The following is a 20,579-nucleotide window of genomic DNA, read 5'->3' as shown; positions in this document are numbered from 1 at the left end:
GATTATCATTATTAAGAAGATCCTTGCTTAGAATGATATTTGGTGAACATACTGTCCTTCTCCTTAGAGACTGAGGTTATGTTTAAGAAGGCAAGACCTTCCCCACCCTTTAATTGAACATGTCACTTCTAATGGGGGGAAAACATGTCTCAGACTTGAGTTTTTGTGGTGTTATATGATGATAAGGTACAAGTGATGTTAAACCATTTTTCTTTCTCATCTGCTTTTATGACAGATGCCCGCAACACAGAACAACTGAAAAGGAATAACATAACTCACATTCTTTCAATTCATGATACTGCTCGGGCCATGCTTGAGGTATGAAAAGAAACTTGGCATGACTCATGGAGGGATGTGAAATTGCTCAGGCTTGATTTTATTGTTTCTCCAAATCGTACCTGTGTTCTTTTCCTGTCTTCATTATATTTTGGGTTGTGAGGATTTGTTTTATCTTGCTGTGAGGGATTTCCCCCCAAAAAACATACATTTTTCATTTTCCTCCATTGCTTAAATGTGCATCCATATTCCAGCAGTCTACATTTTAAAATTTCATTAAAAAATATATGCATGGTTTTGTTCATATTTTAGTTCTCTGAAACGCAGCCCAAGCTCACAGACTTTGGAGACACAGTGCTCTTTGTCTCAGTAAGTCCTACAAAATGACTAGTTTTACCAAGAATTTAAAAACCCATAAAAATTATTTTCCAGCCCTAAGTTCAAGCCAGTGCAGTTTCCGTAGCCATGATCATCTTCTAAACTCTGGTTACATTTCTTTGTCACTTTAAGCCCGATACAATGGGATGAAACTGTCATCTGGCTTTCATTTGATTTTGTTCAGAGCCATGTTCCATCATGCCCTGCTTGTGTATTTCTCCAGATCATGTGGTTGGGTCACTCTGGGGGAAAGGATTCTGGACAAGATGCTATGTGCATCGATTCTATACATACCATCTTATTAGGTCATGAAATGTGATTTCAAAAAATCTCCAAGAACTCTATGGTCAATTTCCAGCAGAGTCACGCTGGAGGACCTAGAGATTCCTAGAGAGAACATATTACCCAAATCTGTGAATAACATATTACTCAAATTCATGAATAATCAAAAGCCAATGCTGCAAATGTGGAGGACTGACTGTATGCCACACCCATAAATTCTAGTTGTTATGGAATATATTTTTGTTTTAATGACATAGGTACTCTTTTGTGTGCGAAGATGTCTTTCTTATGTCCTAGCCCAAACTGAACCCTTTTCATTCCACAGAGTGGTTGCTACTGCAGAGAAGGCCTGTTCTCTTGTTTCCATCAAGTGTTCCTACAAAGACTACAGACCACAGAACAGTAACAAGGTGCTGAATGGCACTGATTGAATAGGAGGAGCCCTCAGATTTATCCTTCCATCTTTCTGCATACTCCACAGCCCCATCTCTCTGAATCTGCATACTTAGGAAGTCATGTTATGTAAACATTTTGTCTAATTCCCCCTTCTTTTCCCCATCTGTTGATAAAGAAGGTAGGCTTTCTAGAACTGTGGCTTTGAAGTATGTTTGGTTTCCTGTCCTAGTTTGCTAAGACTGATTCCAGAGCAGATCTGGACTGACAACCATGTGGTGGTCATACCCTAGAATTGGATATTCTGCCTTAAGATGTCCTGGGGCCCTTTTACATTGCACAGTGTGATTCCACTTTAACTGTCGTGGTAACATCTTAAGGAATCCTGTGATTGACCGTTAAGGGAGGAGCATTTATCATCAGCAGCCAGAGAGCTAATCTACTGCTGGTTAAACATCTTTCTGGTTAAATATGTATATATTGTTCATGTGTCACAAATTTTGGGAGGGGGTGAATCCTCTGGTAAAATGGGAAAAAAGTTTCCATTTCATCCAAAAATAATCTGTAGGTGCAGCTGGGAGAAGAGTTCATATAAATATATGCCATCATATCTGGGTATAGCTGTGATACATTAGAAGTTAATTCCAGGGTATACATTTTCATCCTGAAGATTCTCTGGCTGAATAGGGAGCCTTTCAAAAATAGATGTGATTGTTTGCATTTGTAAAATTCTGTGGTGGGTCTGACAATAATTTATCAAAAATATCTATGGGGGTCCCATTGAAATGAAATTTTTGACGTTAATCTGAAGAAGTTTAATTGGCAGATTTGTTGTTGGAGTTTATGATTTTTGTCCTGATCATTCTTTCTTTCCTCAGCCTTCTTCTGTGAGCTTTATAGTTTTGTATACCAGTTTCACTATGAAAGATGAACAGTATATTTTTGCAGCAAAATTCAGTCTCAATACTTTTTGAATGTTGGGATGAAATGTTCTGTGTTCTGAAGTATCGCATAAGGCTCTAATTTTGGTGGATTTTTTTTAATGTGTCCTGTCTGTTTCCTTAAAGTAGCGTGCTAATTTCAATGATGAAATAACGGTGTGCTGCATTTGCTTATTGCTGAAATGTTTGATTATTTTCAATAATAATATGAGTCACAAACATGCAGACAGGTCCTGGGTGACTGCTCCTTAAAGCAACTGAAAGGACAAAGAAACAAATAACTGGCCGTCCCCCATCACCACCTTCCTCCACCCGCCTTGGGCTATCTAGCTCTCTATTGGACAGAACTCCTGATAACCTCTTGCGTCTGGCTTGAGAAACCACCACTGTTTCCTACTGATGCTGTTTTGGTGAAATGCCCCTCACCTAAAAGAAACACATCCACCCCTCATCTGTTGATGTGGCAAGTCAAAATAACACAGGAGGGTTTTTTTTTGGGCTAACCTGAAAGAACTTGCCAGGTGTTCGAGGTTTTCTATTTGCATCTGGCTTCAAAATGATGTTCTCTGAAGTTTTGTTTTTGGCTTTTAAAAAAGTATTTCTTGGAAGACATCGTTAAAGATTTACATAAATTTAAATACTGAGAAGTTTAAGGCCAAAAATACTGCTTGTCTTCTTTTCTTTTTTTTAACTGCTTGATTTCAGTTTAGAAATCGGTAGTTGGTTTGCTTGGCTTAAAAATCCTGATTATTGCCTTTCCAGTTGATAAAATGATTCATGTGTCTGTGAATAAGTGGAGGTTTGAAATTTCAGTTTAGTACAGTATCCAAGAACTTGCAAAAGGGCTGTTGGCATTTATATACATTGCTTGAAATGTACAAAAGGGATTTTTTTTTGCTAATTTTAAAGATGGTTCTCTAGAAAGTCTTTCATAGAATATGGTTAAAAGTGGATTGTGACTTTTACACTTTTATCACAGGCTTAGTGTATGTGGTTTGCAAGTTCAATGAAACTACATAGTATTCTTTTAGTTGCAAATACATAACCAAGAGTGAAAAAACCTATTGGGTGTTTTGAACATGGCACATTCATTACATCTCTGTACACGAGAAAGTAAAGTAATAACAGTTCATATTGGTTTATGCTTCTTTTTAAAACAAATGCTGTTTAAGTTCATTATAGCAGTTGTTTTAAAGTACTTTTGAACTATGCAGAATATAAATGCAGCGCTGCGTGTAGCTACTACATGACATTGACATTTGGATTTTCCTTTCTGCTCTGGTTTTTTTTTTTCTTTAAAAGAATTAGGACCAGATGCAAAGTACAGAAAAACAAATTAGAAAGGTTATTGTGAGATTAACAAAACTGGAAAAATATTTTTCAAAACGCTGTGCGTTGTCATGATATCAAAACCTAATAAAACTGTTTTTTTAAAAAAATCTACTAGGAAATCTGAATCTTTAATTATAAATTTTATTCTGTATTTTCTGAAGAAATGTCCCCTTTCTATAATTTGCTAATTAATTATAAATTAATTACCTTAAAAGATTCACTGTTCCAATCTGACTGTGAACAAATGTATTGTGAAAATATGGAACGTATATTAACAGCAGCAAAGAAAATGGTGATAATATTTATAAATAGATAGATTAAATGGAAGGGGGAGACGCCTTCATCTGGGCAAAACCCTGATGAGAGAATTTTCCTAGTTTATCTGGCATATTGAGTAGGTAACAACACAACGGTAATTTGAGCCATAAGAGCGAATTATAGAAATTCAGCTGAGCCGATTCTTGCTTCTTTCAGCTTTGGCAATCTTGAAATAAGAATACTTGCGCTAGTTTTGTTAACTCTCCCTTTGTATCGGTTTAACTGTTCTCTTGACTTTCAGGGCCTAAGAGAAATAAAAACGTTTGTCTTTGTGGTTACTCTTGTATGATGAAATAGAAAACTGAGAAGAAAATGAACTTCTTGGCTCGACACATTGGCAGGCATCTAAAGAAGCAATGGAATTTGGGGAGAATCTTATTTTGACTGGCACCTGGCTTTTGCTGATTGCTGTCTCCCATCTATTGACGCGCCAGATATTATAATGGCAATATATAATGTGTTTTGCAGCGGGCATGGCCTACTGGAAGATGGCTTTCTGCTTTTGCCCTTTTTGTAAATTAAAAAATTCCTATGAGGACTGCCTTAATTTGTGGAATTAGAACGGAACTATTCATACCTGGTAATTTTGCATACAGGCTTGTTTGAGATTTTTGCTGCTACTTTCCAGGATGCATGCAATATCATATTGATGATGTTTATCCTTCCTTTCATAACTTTAAAGATTCTGAATGGACTCCTCTAGGGTACTTACATTTTTGTAAAAGGGCATGTCTCTGAGAACTGGAACTGGGCAGTTATGTAATGTAAAGTTGTTGTTATATTACTACATAGGGGGGCTCACAAATTATTATTATTATTATTATTATTATTGTTATTATTATTATTATGCTTTATTTATACACTGCTGTAGATTTGCACAGCGCTGTACATACAAACAATAAAATAGGTAAGAGTAAACCTACCCATGGCATACAATCTAAGAAATAATAGTATAATACATATAACTAATACATAACAATACAGGCAAAGTGACTGAAGCATAATGGGACTGATGTGCCTTGGGATCTTGAGAACCAGACCAGACCAGAACTTGGAATTTAAGATTTTAAAGTTTAAAATTATCTTTCTCCAATGCCTTGCTATAGTGTTTGCAAGTTACCTTTTGCTGGCAATCATTGCAGTGCTGGGAATGTAACTTATTGCCTTCCTGGTTCTATCCTTTCTTTCTTTTCTATTATTTTCTATTACTTTTTTAAAAGAGAGGGAGAGGGAGAAAGAGAGAGAATGAAACAAATTGGCCATTTAGGGAGGGACATTTGAAACCTTAGCTGAATTGCTTTTCTCCTGCCTCACCACATTACAAATCCCAGGATGCAGCCTATGGCACTTAAGGTGGAATCATAGTGCTATAATTGTGTAGTGTGAAGGGCCCAAATGAGTATAGTGTCTCTAGACTGAGGGAAGTAATAGTATCACTCTATTCTGCCTTGATCAGACCTCACCTGGAATACTATGTCCAATTCTGGGCACCATAATTCAAATAGGATGTTGACAAGCTGGAGAGTGCCCAGAGGAGGGCAACCAAAATGGTGAAAGGTCTGGAACTGCCCCATGAAGGATGGCTTAGGGAGCTGGGTATGGTTAGCCTGGAGAAGAGAAGGTTAAGAAGTGATAAGACAACCAGGTTTAAATATTTGAAAGTGTTTCACATTGAAGATGGAGCAAGCTTGTTTTCTGCTGCTCCAGAGACTAGGACATAAAACAATGGATTCAGACTGCAGAAGAGGTATTCCACTAGGAAGAACTTTCTGACAGAGCTATTCAACAGTAGAATATACTTCCTCGAAGTATGGTGGGGTTTTCTTCTTTTGAGGTGTTTAAACAAAGGCTGGATGACCATCTGTTGTGAGTGCTTTGGTTTTATGCATGGAAGGGGGTTGGATTGGATGGCCCTTGTGGTCTCTTCCAACTCCATGATTCTAATCTATTCCATAAGGTCTCCTGCCTGGTACTGTTAGACCTCTAACCCCTGTCATTCATTGTATGTCCAGTGAAGCTATGTCTTTCTCTCTCCATGTTCCTCTCTTGCCCTGGTGAGGCCCAAACCCTACACTTGTTGTGCTAAAATTCTTTCTGGAAGGGGTAAGAAAGTGAATGCACATTATTGGAAAATGCTATGGCATCAGCATGGTGTAGTAATAATTTTTAGCGTGAACATTTCTATTATAGAAATATGTTCTTTTTGACATTACACACACACACACACACACACACACACACAGAGAGTTTGGTTAAATAAGTAATGAAACTAATTCAGTAAAGCCCTGAGAAGAATAACAGCCTTCCTCACCTTCATGCATACACATTCAATTTTCTACATTCATTTTAAGAAAGCAAGGCGCGCACACACTGCATGTTAGCAATTCAGAGTACTTGAGCAAGTGAGGCATTTTACAGGATAAATATAACCCTAAAGCTGAACAATATGTTTCCACTGCAGATTCACTTTGATGGGTTTGTACTTGTATGCTCACAAGTGAAAAATATGGCCAACGGAACCATATTTTATAGTATGTCACTTTTGGCTGCCTAACATAACACTTATGCTAAATGATAATAAAGTTCAAATTTTGGCTGTCTGATTATTACATCTTAACTTTTATCTTCCTTGTTTTCTATCTTTCTTTTTTATAAAGGGAGTGAAATATCTGTGTATTCCTGCTGCAGATTCACCCTCGCAGAATTTGTAAGTATAGAAAATACTCTCAACTAAATGAAAATCCAGATTGTTTAATGGCACAGGATGTCTCTTGATCAGATATACAGATATGCTTGACTTCTCAGCAGCTCCACTTTGTTTTTGTTTTTTACAAATGGCAAATACCTATGTCAAAATGACATCTTGCTTGTTTAAAGTTGGTCTCAGACCATGGAAGCCTGGGTTCTATTCTCAGTCTCTATCACAAAGTTCCCTGGGTAGCCTTGACTAATTTGTTTTTAATTACCTAATCAGCTCATAGGGTTGTTGTGAGGATAACTTGGAGCAATCTCCTATGTGCTACCCAGAACTCCTTGGAGATGTGCTAGGACAGAAGTATGATAAATTTGTGAATAAATGACAAGCATAATAGGCTGAGGCAGAGGCAAAGCATAGACCCACGGCCACCATTAGTCCCTCTGAGAAGCCAGCTCCACCTGACTTTGCTTCTTCCCAACTCTTCCAGCAGCTGTTCTACAAATTGAGAAACCTCATGAGATTAAAAACATAGGTTTGCATTTTTCTATTTCCCTTTCCCCTCTCTATCCCCCTTTCTTTCCTTTTTTGTTGTATTTTAGCTTTTTGTTGTATTTTAACCAGATGTCAAGGATGATCTTGGACTTTATCACACCTGAGGAATTTCTCTTAATTTCGAATGAAAAGAAAGTGGGGCCAGAACACATTCACGTGAATTCACTAGCTCAGTGAATTTACGTGAATGTGAATTGCGTTCGAACTGGCTTCCCATTGCCCGAAAATAGCATGCCATTGCCCGAATTTGTGTGTGGTAGTGTACCATGCAATAACGTGAAACCCCATGATTGCGCTCAGACTGATTTCCCATTGCCCGAATTTGTGTGTGGCGGTCTATCACACAATAACGTTAAACCCCATGATTACATTCAGATTGCCATCTGATTATGCTTCCAATTTCCCTTGTCTGATAAACTCCCTTGTCTTTTTTAAACTGCTGTAATCATCTCTTAACAGCATTTTCATAGGTAGCTGGATGAAAATGCAGTGAGATGGATGGATGGATAGATGGATAGTATTTGGGAGGCTTGGGAATGACTACTTTCCCCCTAAAGCACAAATTGTGAACTACCAAGCCAAATGCTGCTGTGTAGTGTGGTCTGTCAAATGCTTAATAAACCTCTTGGTTATTTGCCTGCCTAAACCTGTAAAAATTAGGAGAAAGGGCTTTCCCACACCGCCGTGGTTTCAGGCCATGATCCATGGCTCAAGGGCAGCCTTTGGGTTTCTGATTCACCGGTTGGGTGGGACTGTCTTGAGACTCCTTTACCTGAATGTTACCAGACAAGGTTTTTCAAGCTGCCTTGCATCTCCAGGTACTTGTATAAGGTTCATGAGGAAGCTTGGACAGAAACCAAGTTTTTCTTCTAGTGTTCTCAGTTTATACTTATGAAAGGTGAGGAGGGAAGAAGGCGGGTTCTGCCACTTCCTGACAATTTGGTTTATAGAGAAACAAAAGTGGTTTCAAAGGGCCTGCCTGGTGTCTACGGAAGGAAATGTAGCACTGCCTTTTTTTTCAAATAGGAGTGCTGCCTATTTGCCCTGATGCTTTCGAGAGATATTTTTAGTATATTTGTTTCTTTCTCATAGAACAGCAAGATCTCAGTGTGGCATCTTGTAAATGTATCAGTTGATGAATTCAGCTCATCCAGTATGGATTATCTTTTATCTCCTTTCCCTTTGTTGTTGTTCACATTGTGTCATCTATGCCTATGTGATTTTGTAGTGTTGCAGTAGTCAGAAATAAGCAAATGTTTGTTTATATGCCTGTACATAGATGGTGGCATCCAGTGGTGTAGTGGAGCCAGGGTTCATGGGGCTGCAGTGCCAGGACTTTTGATAAATGTGGATAGTAGGACATCTGCCAAATCCCATGCTTCGCTGTTTTCTCCAGACTGAGTGGCAACCCGCATAGTAACATGAGGTAGGTGCGGGAAAGATTTGCTCAGGTCTGTGAGCTCTCCCAGTTGTGATAGTCTTCTGAAATATTTTTGGCATGAATGTGGAGTATTACAATCAGTTTGGATTAGAAAAGAACCATGGGAGGGAGAAATGACAACTGCTAGAATTGATTTGTTGTGGGATAGCATGTTTCTCCCTGGTGCTGGGAAACACCTGTATTTGTGGGCATGTATGCATGCACACATACATGTCCATGGATTTAAAAAACTGCACATATTTTTAGATTCTCTTTGGTTGACATGTCTATGGACTTTTTCACATGGAGAAAATTGGAAGGTTAAATGAATATCAATCTGGGGTCATCCATGGGATTTCACGTTATTTCGCAAGAGAATATCAAATGACGCTGAAGGCAATCCAAACACAATCATGAGTCATCCCAGGCATAGCTAAATTTGGAGAAACATCAAATTTATAAATCCAGTTCCACTGCGAATTCACAGTTAATTCGCATTTGCGTGAGTGTGAATGCACCTCCAGTTTGGCCATAGCATTCCTCCTGTTATAAACAAACTACAATTCCCATGATCCTCTGTTGCAGTTTTCCTTCCTGTACTCCCTGGCTGCTGAGAGGAAAGCAGCTGTTTCAGAGGAATTAGAGAAGGGGGGGAAAGGTAAAGATGAAGAGGCTGAGCATGTCTCCTGCCTCCTCCTTATTTCTGTCCACCTCTAACTTGAGGGGTGGTGGTTTCCTTGTGATCGGTACTGTAAAATCTTCCAGATGCGGTCCTGTCCTCCCTGCACAGGTGCAAACACATTAATTCGCAATAAAAAATGATTGGTATGTATTCATGTGATGAATTCATTCGCCTCCGCACTGCTTTCTCTTTTGGATGGATGCTGTTTTCGTCTTTGCATATGGTGAGCTAGTACATAATTTTGTGCATTTTCGCATTGGCCCCACTTTCTTCTTTCGGGATGGTGGTGCATTCTTCCAAATGAAAAAGTCCTATGAGGACTGTTATGATCATGCTTGAGCGTAAACATTTGTAGGAACATCACTGGTTAGGTCTGAAGTTGTAGAGCAAAGCACATGGCAAACAGAATCTTCTGTCTTTATACTTATAGTTTCCAGGAGATTTTAGTGTTGCCTGGTGTAATAGTGGCAAGGATTTCTGGGGGTTGTACTCCAAAACATGGGTGTTCTGCTTTACCAGGAGACAAATAAAAAGATGAAGACAAACATAATGATGATCATGATGATGATGAAAAAGAAGAGAAAGAGGAAGCAACAGCAGCAGCAAATGAGATATATGTTTTGTGACACTTGAACATCCTCTAGACCAGCAATGGCGAACCTATGGCACGCGTGTCAGAGGTGGCACTCAGAGCCCTCTCTGTGGGCACACATGCTGTCGCCCTAGCACAGAGTTTGCCAGAGTTTCTTACTAGAAAGCCAGAGAGACGTGGCACTTCACAATAAATAAGTGGGGTCTGGGTTGCAGTTTGGGCACTTGGTCTGTAAAAGGTTCACCATCACTGCTCTAGACAGATTCAAAGAAAACTTATTGTTACAATATTCCCAGTTTTGGACTGTTTTGAAAATGTGTTACACTGTATCCCATCCAATGACAAATCAAAATATTCAAAGTTCTCAACCTAAGGGTTATGTGATCCTGTTTTCTAACAAGTCTTTCCACTCTGATAGCCTTGGCTGAAGAGCGGGGTATGTATAAATAAATAAATAAATAAATAAATAAATAAATAAATAAATATTCATGTCCTGAACTAGTCGCTGAATGAGTGGCAAGCAAGAAAAGTTTCCCAAAAACAGAAGTTAATTTGTTCTGTAACTAGGCAAAATCTCAAGAGATAAACATAGCCCTAGGAATTACAGTTCAACAACATCTGGACAAATACACAATTTTCAGCCCTGAACATAGCATGGAAGATATAAGGAACCATATAGTCTAAAACCTCTGTCAAATTTTTTTCTGTATTAGGGCTAAACATTATTTGAGACATTGACATATCAGTGAAAAACATGACCCCAGCTATGTTAAACGTTCCTTCAGAAAAGCAACTCATAGTATGAACTGGAGAAAAAACACAATGGAGTTTATCACATGGAGGGCGAATTGGTAAAATCCAATGCAGAAACGGGATTTTAAAATCCTAGTGTTGTTTGTCAGATACTTTGGTGTGAAAGAGAAATAACGTGAAAATATAGTTTCTTTGCCAAATAGAAAACTCCTTTGTACTTTGGGAATTTACTGAAAGTAAAAAGGAGCTGGTTTTGACAACTTTGCATTCAGGTTACTTTCACGTTATTTCTCTTTCATGCAAACGTCATCTGAAATGCGGTTTTTTTTCAACTTTCTGTTCAGGTTAACCCCAAACATAGTCTGCAAAACATCCCACAAATGTGGGTTGTTTTCAGTTTAAACTAAGTTTCTGCATGGGATTCATCCCGTGTGATAAACTCCAATGTTAAGTTTAAAGTATGCGTAGTGTCCATTATTCCAGTCTATAAATTTGGCCTGTATTTATGAGCACTTGATTAAAGGTGGCCGTTGAGGCTGTAGCTTGCCCGAAACCATTTCTGCATTCAATTACTTCAGAAATTAGGAAGTTACTTTTTAAAAGAAATTTCTTTCAGCTTTTCATTGCAGTGAAGCGAAAGTAAGCCATTGCAAAGCAACCCATTGTAATTTTATTGTACTGTGCTATCAAGTCATCTTCAACTTGTGAATCATCAATGAGAGGTGTCCAAGAAATACTATTATTCAGAGTCCTACAAATCATTGTATTTTCTAGTGACTCATGCCATTTCATGTTGTCTCCAAAGCAGAGTTTTCCCCCAGTACCACTTTTCAAATGAGACGATCTTTCCCCCTGCCAGCTTCCTTTGCTGTCTAGCTTTTATATGACATAGATAATCCTGACTTTGTTATTCAATGATATTTTTCGTACATGAGCGTCTTATCTAATTCCTTCATAGCTACCTTTCCTTTTTAAAAAAAAAAAATAATAATTTTTTTTATTAAACATTCAAATTATAAAATACATCTTGTTTACAAATGTTTCAAATCGTAATATTAGAGTTTTCTATTTATATCCTTCCTCGAATCTCCATCAAGGTCGTATTTATAGCTACCTTTCCAAATATTACTCTTCTGGTTTCTTGACTACAGTTTCCATTTTGATTTATGACTGAGCCAAAGTATAGAAATCTTTAACAATGTTGATAGCTTCTTCACCCATTTTAAAGTTATGCTTGTCATCTTGTATTAATGTTCAGCTGTAACCTTGCTTTTGCACTTTCTGCCTTAACTTTCCTCAGTAGTCATTCCAAGTCTTTGTTAGTTTCTGCTAGTAATATATTATCAGCTGAATATTTTATATGATTGATGATTCTTCCTCCAGTTTTCACAGTTTTTTCCTCTGAGTCTGATCCCACTATAATGTGTTCTGCATATAAATTAAACTGGTAGGGCAACTTGCCAATCAAAAACCATTCTCTTTTTCCATAGTCTGTGCTGGCAGTGGCCCTTTATCCTGAGTATAGATTATGTATCAGGGCAATGAAAGGTTGTGGCACATCCATTTCTTTTAAAACTTTCCATGGTCTGCTTTTCATAGTCTGCTCAGTCAAACATTTTTCTGTAATCTGTAAAGCACTGGCACTGGGTAATTTTCTTCTAAAATCCTTTGCTGCACTTCACTAGCCAATGGATGCTTGAACTATGATCTCTAGTGTTTCTTCTTTTTAGCTATGTTACTTGTTAAAATGTTCAAAAAGTAGCTTGTATTACTCAATATGTTGCTTTTTACTTTATTTCCTTTCCATACTTTAAAAAAAATATATTTAGAATTAATAATGTCAGAAAACTTGACAAATTCAATTCAAAATTCATTAAATAGCCCTAACTAGAAATAACTGGGGCAAAAAATAATAATAAAAGGGTGTTACATATTGCACCGGACATGAATGCACAGACTATACACGCTTCCCTTACTTTGTTACTCTTTTATTTTCAACTATTAAATTCCAAGCTTTGGAGTTAATTTAATGGCTCATTTGAGAACTGAACCCTTTGATGAGCTTGGACTTGGACCGGGGAATCATAGCACAGGAAGGATAAGATTTTAGATGACCTTCTTTATCAGGATATCTCCAAATAACAATGTAAGTGGGAAGGTGTTATTCTGCAATTGGCTTCTGATTGGCTATTGTAAGAACAATAGTGGGCTACATAGGCCTTTGTTCTCATCTAGCAAGGCTGCTGTTTTGTCTCCTGGTCACTGTATTTTATGCTGTTATTTTTAGAGGTAGGTCACCCACTTCCATTTCACAGCTAGGGTTGTCAGGCACAGTTCTTGTGCCTTGGCTGTAGAGAAGACAGAATTTCAGCAGGTGTTTCTTGTCATGCAAACAGATAAGAAGCAACAATTGCTGAAATACCCTTTACAACACAATAGTTAAAGGTACAGGAGTCTTCTCCAGTTTTCAGTCTAGCAACCCTATTCACAGCCTCATTTTAAATGAGGATTGGAGGGACAGGCTGAAAATTGTCAGGGAAATGGAACTGATTGGTAAGATCATCACATGACAGCCTTAGTTTCTGTGATTATGTAGTAACAACTTAACATATTTAGGAAATACCTGCACAATGTATAATGTTTTTCATGGATTTATGACTGATTTACATGTTACGTAGGTGTGCAGATAAGTCCATGGAACTAACTAGCCCATCTATCCATGTGTATACAGTACTTGTGTTTGTCTTTCAAAATCTAACATAAAAGTATAGAGCCTTTTTTGTTCTCTTGAAGGTTGGATGCTTGTGTTAGTTGTAGTATAAAGGTTACTTGTCTTAGCTCTGTAAGTAAGGTGGAGCCAAAACCAGGTAGGAGTGTTCACTTCCACCCTCCTCCTTTTCACAAATCCCTTCCAAATCTCCTTCCCTGCCCAGTGGGATTTTGGAGGACAGGCAGGCCTCTGTCAACCAGTAGTCTGAACAGAACACTTGTAGATATCTCTTGGAATTAGGTCCAGGTCCACAGGTTGCTCACACTTAATTTAAAAAAAGGAGGAGGAGGAGGAGGAGAAGGAGAAAATCCCAAAGGTTTAAGTGAAACTTCTCTGCCAGTTTTTTGCCTTCACCAAGGGGTAGGCAGCTGTGGCCCTCCAGATGTTTTTGGCTTACAGTTTGTATCAGTGTTGAGAGATGATGTGAGTTACCTTCCAAGAAAGTTCTGAAGGGCCACAGTTATCCACCTCTGGTTTCACCCAGTTCTTACGTGCTACAGGCAACTAGGGGCTAGTCTACATTAGGGGCAAAATCTGAATGCACTGAAGCCCTTCCTGTTCCAACACCCGCCCTGGAGCCACCCTGAATACCAATACTTTCAGATATAGGAGTGTAAGCTTGCAGTATCAGTGTGTTCCAGGGCTCTACTTGTGATTTTACTTTGCATTGTTGCTTGGTATTTTTTGCCCCATTTGATGACGGAGCTGTGGTTCTCGTTTAATTTTTTGAGGACTATTAACTTGCATCAGTTTAGCTATTCTTAAGTGTATCCTTGTTTATTTTATGGATGCACTTTCCTTCCCAGAGTTTGCCACTTTTTGTTAAAAAATGGAGAACTGAGCTTCCTAGCATTGAACTCAAATGGCTCTAATAAACTCTTATGAACGATGATTTAGCATATGAACATGATGTTGTCTTATCATCAAGGTGTCTCAGGTACCATACAAACATTTTTATGCAATGGTAAACATACTATTTTAAAGAACAATACATGGCCACACTTAAGCATCTCCTCAAGCCTCTTAGTTTCAGATACTATTAGTGACTTCTTATGTTTCTGTCCTGTAGTCTTTAATTTTAATAAATCAGACTTTAAAACAAATTCTTCCTCTCCCTCTTAGAACCAGACACTTCAAAGAAAGCATTGTATTTATACATGAGTGCCGGCTTAGGGGTGAAAGCTGTCTTGTTCACTGGTACGTATTCTAAATTAGAATCTTCATGTATTCTTTAGGTAAACGATGGTAAAAATGGGGCTGCCAACAAAACATTGTGGTTTGGAGTTCAATGTTGGAAAGGCTTTAAAAAGAGATTAATACATGGAAAATGCAGTGGACCCTTGTTATACCCTGGGGTTTGGTTCCAAGATCCCCTGTGTATAACAAAATCTGTGTATGTTCAAGTCCCATTAAATATAATGCCATACCAAAATTGTGTCCATTTTAAAAAAATAGAAAATCAAGGTTTGATATTTGAAATTTATACTTTTTTTGAACCTTTTCAAACTGTGTATGCTTGAATTCATTTATAAAAAGTCTGTGTATAAGAAGGGCAGACTGTATTACTGTCAGTGACAACTAGTCACCTGAAGTATGAAAAACAGAGTGACTCGAAATACCAGTTGCCAGTCACAGTTGGTAGCTTCCATGTTGTTGTTTGCCTTCAAGTCATTTCTGACTTAGGTTGATCCTAAGGCGAACCTCACAGGATTTTCTGGGGCTGAGTGTGTGTGACTTGCCCAGGGTCACCCAGTGGGTTTCCATGGTCAAGTGCGGAATTGAACCTGATCTCCAGAATCGTAGTCCAACGCTCAAACCACTACACCATGTTGGATCTATCTATCTATCTATCTATCTATCTATTGAATTGATATCCCTCTTTTCTCCTGGGATGGGATCCAAGGACTTTGAACTGTAAAAATGCTATCCAACATTTAAGTTTAGGACCTTGTATGGCTTCTTTAAACTTTGAACTAAAACCTATAACAGTATTCCATCTCAATGATATGGAAGTCAACAGTAACCCATGGAGCAAACAAGTGGGAGGGTGCTGTTGCACTGATGTCCTGTTTGGAGGTTTGCTGTAGATAATTGATTGACTATGCTGGCTGGGTGATTCTGGAATTGTAGTCAAAAATGTTTCATTACCAAGCTCTTGATTTCTATGTATACATTGTGATCTATGAGGTGGTTTCTCTGCTGCATTGTGCTCTTCTTCACAGCTAATTTTTGCCTTTTTAATATATGGATGTTGAAGACAAATAGCAACAGGCATTAGGAAAGCTGGATCTTTGGGGATAATTTTAATCAGGGATTATTTCAACATTGAAAAATCAGTTATCATTATCACCATCATTTATTTATATACTGCCATCACAAGTCAAACAGCAAAAAGAAAGCCAAAAGTATACAGTCTAAAAATATGCATGCACACACATACACGGGAAGGAAGGAGAAATACAAATGACTATTAATACAATACAACTGTAAAACAAATTATCCAGATATAAATACACAAACCAGTAGGGGGAAAATACAAAGCAAACTGACAAATACATGAAACATATTTCAGGATAACCATACTAATCATAAAGCAAAATGAAACAAAATCCAAAATTCACAAAGGAGTGATATCCTTATTGGTCAGCCAAAATCCACAAAACACACAGTGAGAGCTTTCAAAGCTCCACTGGCTTCTTCATCTGGCAAAAGATGTTAAAAATCATATTGGAGGAAGAAAAAAAGTGACACTGTTGAAGTCACAGGCATACATTTTATATCAGATGTTGAGTTGGAGGGAACTCAGTGTAGGCTGAAGCCTGGCCTTTCTTGGCCTTGTGGAGATTGAGACTAAGGGCAGTAAAATTTAAACTCCAAACCCTATGATAGGCCGGTTACAGACTGGCACTTTAGTGCGTGACGAGCCTAACCCTAGTGCGTGCTCGTCACGCACTAAACGGCAGTGGCCCTTCCATATGGCCGCCGCCGTGCGGTTGTCACGGCCGCGCCACCTCTAGACGGGGCGGCGCGGACGTGACATCCTTGCTCCGCGCCAGGGCGCTTAGTGCGCCCTGAACACGGAGCAGGAAGGAGCTCCGTTTCGGAGCTCCTTCCTGGTTTAGTCCGCTGGGCGCAGCCTTCAGACGGCTGTGCCCAGCAGACTAAAAGAGAAAGGGGCCAAGCGGCCCCTTTCTCCTTCTCCCCACCGCCGCGGGGTGTCCTTGGGGCTTGAAGCCCCAGGGACACCCCTTTTCAGGCTGTGGGGAAGCGGCGTTCTGCTGCTTCCCTGCAGCCTGAAAAACGGCGGATCGGGGCCTCAGCGGCTGCCGTTCTGGCCACTGAGGCCCCGATACTCCGGGGAAAGGGGCGGGTCCAGACCGCCCCAAATGGGCGGTCTATAACCCGCCATAAAGTCACCTTAGAATCGCCGTAAGTTGGAAATGACTTGAAGAAGGCACATAGCAGTAACGTAACTTCTCTTGGAATCCAGAATGTCTCTGTCTCTTGTGAAGCCACAGGCCCCTTTCTTGGGAAGAGAAGAACACTGAATTTCTTAAGAAGTCTCTGTACTGCTACATCTGGAAAAACTGTTAGGTGCTGTATAGCTAACTCTGTTCTCTGCCTAAACATCAATATTTTATTTTATTTATGTTTATGTATGTATTAATCTCTTCTGGTTTGAATATTCTGTAAAATGCTTTGAGCCCTAGTATTGGGAAACAGCGGGATTTCAGTGAATAAAGTAATAATAAGTAACTTATTTTGACCTATCTGTTTGCCTTGATTTGGGTGGTGGTGCAGTCTTGCTGGAGTTTCCAGGAGTGCAACCTTGGTTGTGGCCTACATAATGACAATCACTGATTTCGGCTGGGAGGATGCACTCTCCGTGGTGCGAGCATCAAGGTCATGTGCCAATCCAAATGCAGGTTTCCAGCGCCAGCTAGAAGAGTTTGAGAAAAATGATGTTGTTCATGTAAGTAATATGACCCTTGAAGTCTCCACCTAAAATCTTAAACCAAGTTTAGGGAACTTCTTTCAGCCAAGTGGTTGAATTCAAAGAAAGAGAATTGGTTGGGAGCCACATGCAAGTGGTGAAGGGGGCACAGGAGACCAAAAAAAAACCTGCTATATTTTAACTTAAATGTCTTACAGCTAGTACCAAAATATTTGGAGAGGCATTTGAACCATTATACAAGGTGTGTGTCGGGTTGAGCGCTTTATAAATGCTGGCAAACCACAAAATGGTGGTATCATGGGAAAATGGAGTGTGGTCATCTAGAGAATACAGGAGGGCTAGATTGGGACACGAAGATAACTGGATTTGACCTCAGATGCAGTCCTCTGGCCTTCCACAGTTGTCCACCCTGATTTAATGGATAGTATAATTAGATGGGTGTGTGTGACAGAGAACTGGTGTAGATTAATTTCTTCTCTCAAGCTAATTGAGAAATCCCAGGAATTAGGAGAAAATCTGTGTTCTGTTTCCTTTCCCTCAGCTTCTGTTTCTTGACAGACAACTCTTCCAGCCCAGTTGCTAAACCTGCCTGTTTTGCTCTCCATCCCAGCATTCACTCTTTTCTGCCCAGTTTGGATGGTTCAATGTCTGCTTACTCCTTGGTCTTGCCTCTTTTAAAAAAGTTTTTAAAAAAAGAATGTGCTGTATTTTAAGCAATATCTTTTTTTAGCACTAGGTATTTGTTTTTCAAAAGTTTAACGTTTCCCAGCTTATTAAGGACTAAGGCAACTGGGAATATAACGGACATTATGTAATAAGAGAATGGAGGGTATTTCCAAGCCAGTCATGCCACTTCTTGATTTGAACCCTTACAGTCATTTCAGATCTGATAGGTCTAAGCTGAAGAGGAAGATTGTCTTTGTGTTATGCAAATAACATTTTTAAGATGGTCATAGAATATATGACGGGTGTGTGTGTTCACTTCCATATTGGAGGAGTATTTTTGCAGCTTTTATAGGAAGGTTCATGTTAACATGTGAAAACATACTTGCATAGCCTTCCTTTTAGCAATGCTGTCTGGGGATGATGGAAGCTGTAGTCCAGTTGCATCTGGAGGGCACCATACTGGGGAAGACAGTGCTCCAAAATGAAGTCAGCTCCATCTCCTTTTCGATGGTATTGGTTCTCAGCCTTGGACCTCTGGATATTTGGGCCTTCTACTCCCACAGTCTCTTGACAGTGGCATTATGAAATATCTTATGAAAAAAGGAGGGGGAATTTTTCAGCCACTTGGTGCATTTTAATAGATCAGCCATTAGCAGCCCCTTATCTTCAGGTGCATTAGATTTATCTCATGGTTCCTGCTGCATTGTAATCATGGCAACCTTGTTGTGTAAAATTATTCTTTTCCTAGCTGTATTTAAACATTTTCTGTTATCTTTTATTTCTAAACCTTCCAGTTCAGAGAGTGGCTCAGAGCTGAGTATGGAGAGAGTCCCTTGCAAGACAAAGAAGAAGCCCAAAATCTTCTGCAGAAGTACAAAGCACATGCGGCAGCTCAGTCAAGTGTTTCAGGAAGGCATTGGAATGATAACTTGGCATCGGTGACCTCCTTGTCCATGTCTGCTCCTGAATAGAAAGCAAGAATATATAATGTTCCTATGGATATGTTTGGTGTCTTGGTAAACCTTGGTTTATTTTGATGGATTTGAGCCTAGGTGTGCTTTGAGTCTGGTCTATTTCTGACTGTCAGACTGGAAGCATTTTCTTTCATTTTCAGTTAACCACAGTTTACTGTTGCATTCAAACTCTAATCTGTGGTTTTTAGCTATGGTTTATTTAAAATAGGTCTAGCTTCATAATCCATGGCGCGACTGACTCATTTCAAATAAACCATAGTTAACATTAACCACAGCCTATTGAGTTGAAGGATACAACAAACTGTAGTTAATCAGAAAAAGGAAAGCTTCCCAACACCTAGAAGAGAGTCAATAGGAGCACATGACTGCAAAGTTCACTGCCATAATAAGCCATAGTTTATTGTGTCATACACATGCAGCCAGCAGGGCAAATTGCTTTGATAGTCCTCCTGCACATATGTAAGGAAGACATGTTTTCTTTATATATTAACTCCAGGATGAGGTGCCTTGGTCCTCTCAAATAAGCGTATCTCTCAGTATATGACAAGCAGGGTTCCAGAGTTCTTAATTTGGTGTCACACTTGGGACTGGCTATGCTATGTGGTTGCAAAGACCCCTCTTTCTCTTCCAGTGTTCATATAAACAGCATGCCTCTTTCTGACTGTTGAGATGTCAAATTAATTTCTACATATTTCTGTTCTTCAGGTTGTTCCCACAGCCAGAATTTGGCACTGCTGCACTTTTTACAGTTCCAGATTAATCTTTTTCACAACCTAAAGGATGGAAATATGAATGTCTGGATGAACCTTGCTCTCGGCTGGTTTCACTGCAGCAAGTACCATAACTGAAGAGGCAACCAGTTGTGTGATGTTTAAAGCAACATGTCTCTTTAGTAATGGAAATGCTACAACCAAATCAGCTGTGTGCATGGTTGTCTCTCTCATGTGTGTCTTCTTTAAACTTCTTTTTAAAAATCTCTTTGAATGTATGGGTACTAAAGTTGTATATTTTATTCAAGATGGAAGTATAAGTATAGCCAATAGCTGTGCAAGCATTTACTGTGCTAGCTTTAATCTCAGAGGAGTTGTTCACCTGGAGTATGTTCACGGGTAAGGTATGGACAGGACTGAACGTATATTGCAGATTTATATACTTAAAGACTATAGTGGGTTTATAATGGCTGATTTGCTATAATAATATTTTAAACATTCTCTTCCTATTACTACTGAAAGAAAGATTCTTCACATGTCAGTTATTTTGATAAAGTTTGACCAATGATTGTCTTCCCTGATAGAGTGTTGTTTAATAAAAGCTTCAGGTTTTTTTAAATGAATGAAACATTCCAGTGTTATGTCATTGTATTGGCTGGATAAAAGCACTTCTGGTTGACTCCAGTTGTTGTTTATGATGATGTCAAACGAGCAACTTGAGTAGAATTATCTAAATCCATTATAGAGTCTAGAGCAGTGATCCTCAAACTGTGGCCTTTAAGAGATTTTGGACTTCACCTCCTAGAAGCCTGAGCCATGTTGGCCAATAGTCTGGGATTCTGGGAGCTGAAGTCCAAAATCTCTTAAAGAGCACAGTTTGGGGACCA

The 20,579-nt window shown here is 39.0% G+C and overlaps 1 protein-coding gene across 2 annotated transcripts in view; it reads left to right on the top strand.

Annotated features, from left to right (window-relative positions):
• Positions 1 to 20,371, top strand: part of LOC149316998 (dual specificity protein phosphatase 22-like) — a 34,507-nt gene extending 14,136 nt beyond the window's left edge. For both annotated transcript variants that reach the window (XM_089518797.1, XM_089518796.1), the window contains exons 3-7: positions 236 to 318; positions 6,578 to 6,627; positions 14,510 to 14,584; positions 17,189 to 17,360; positions 18,803 to 20,371. In XM_089518797.1, the coding sequence (XP_089374923.1) occupies positions 310 to 318; positions 6,578 to 6,627; positions 14,510 to 14,584; positions 17,189 to 17,360; positions 18,803 to 18,979 (483 nt within the window). In that variant the 5' untranslated portion in view covers positions 236 to 309 and the 3' untranslated portion in view covers positions 18,980 to 20,371. The remainder of the gene's footprint in view (positions 1 to 235; positions 319 to 6,577; positions 6,628 to 14,509; positions 14,585 to 17,188; positions 17,361 to 18,802) is intronic.
• Positions 20,372 to 20,579: the final 208 nt, after the last annotated feature.

The sequence above is a fragment of the Sceloporus occidentalis genome, unplaced genomic scaffold, assembly GCF_023333645.1.
Source record: "Sceloporus occidentalis isolate IW3139 unplaced genomic scaffold, rSceOcc1.0.p SCAF_3, whole genome shotgun sequence".
Lineage (NCBI taxonomy): Eukaryota > Metazoa > Chordata > Lepidosauria > Squamata > Phrynosomatidae > Sceloporus > Sceloporus occidentalis.
This window is presented reverse-complemented; position numbering and strand designations above follow the sequence as displayed.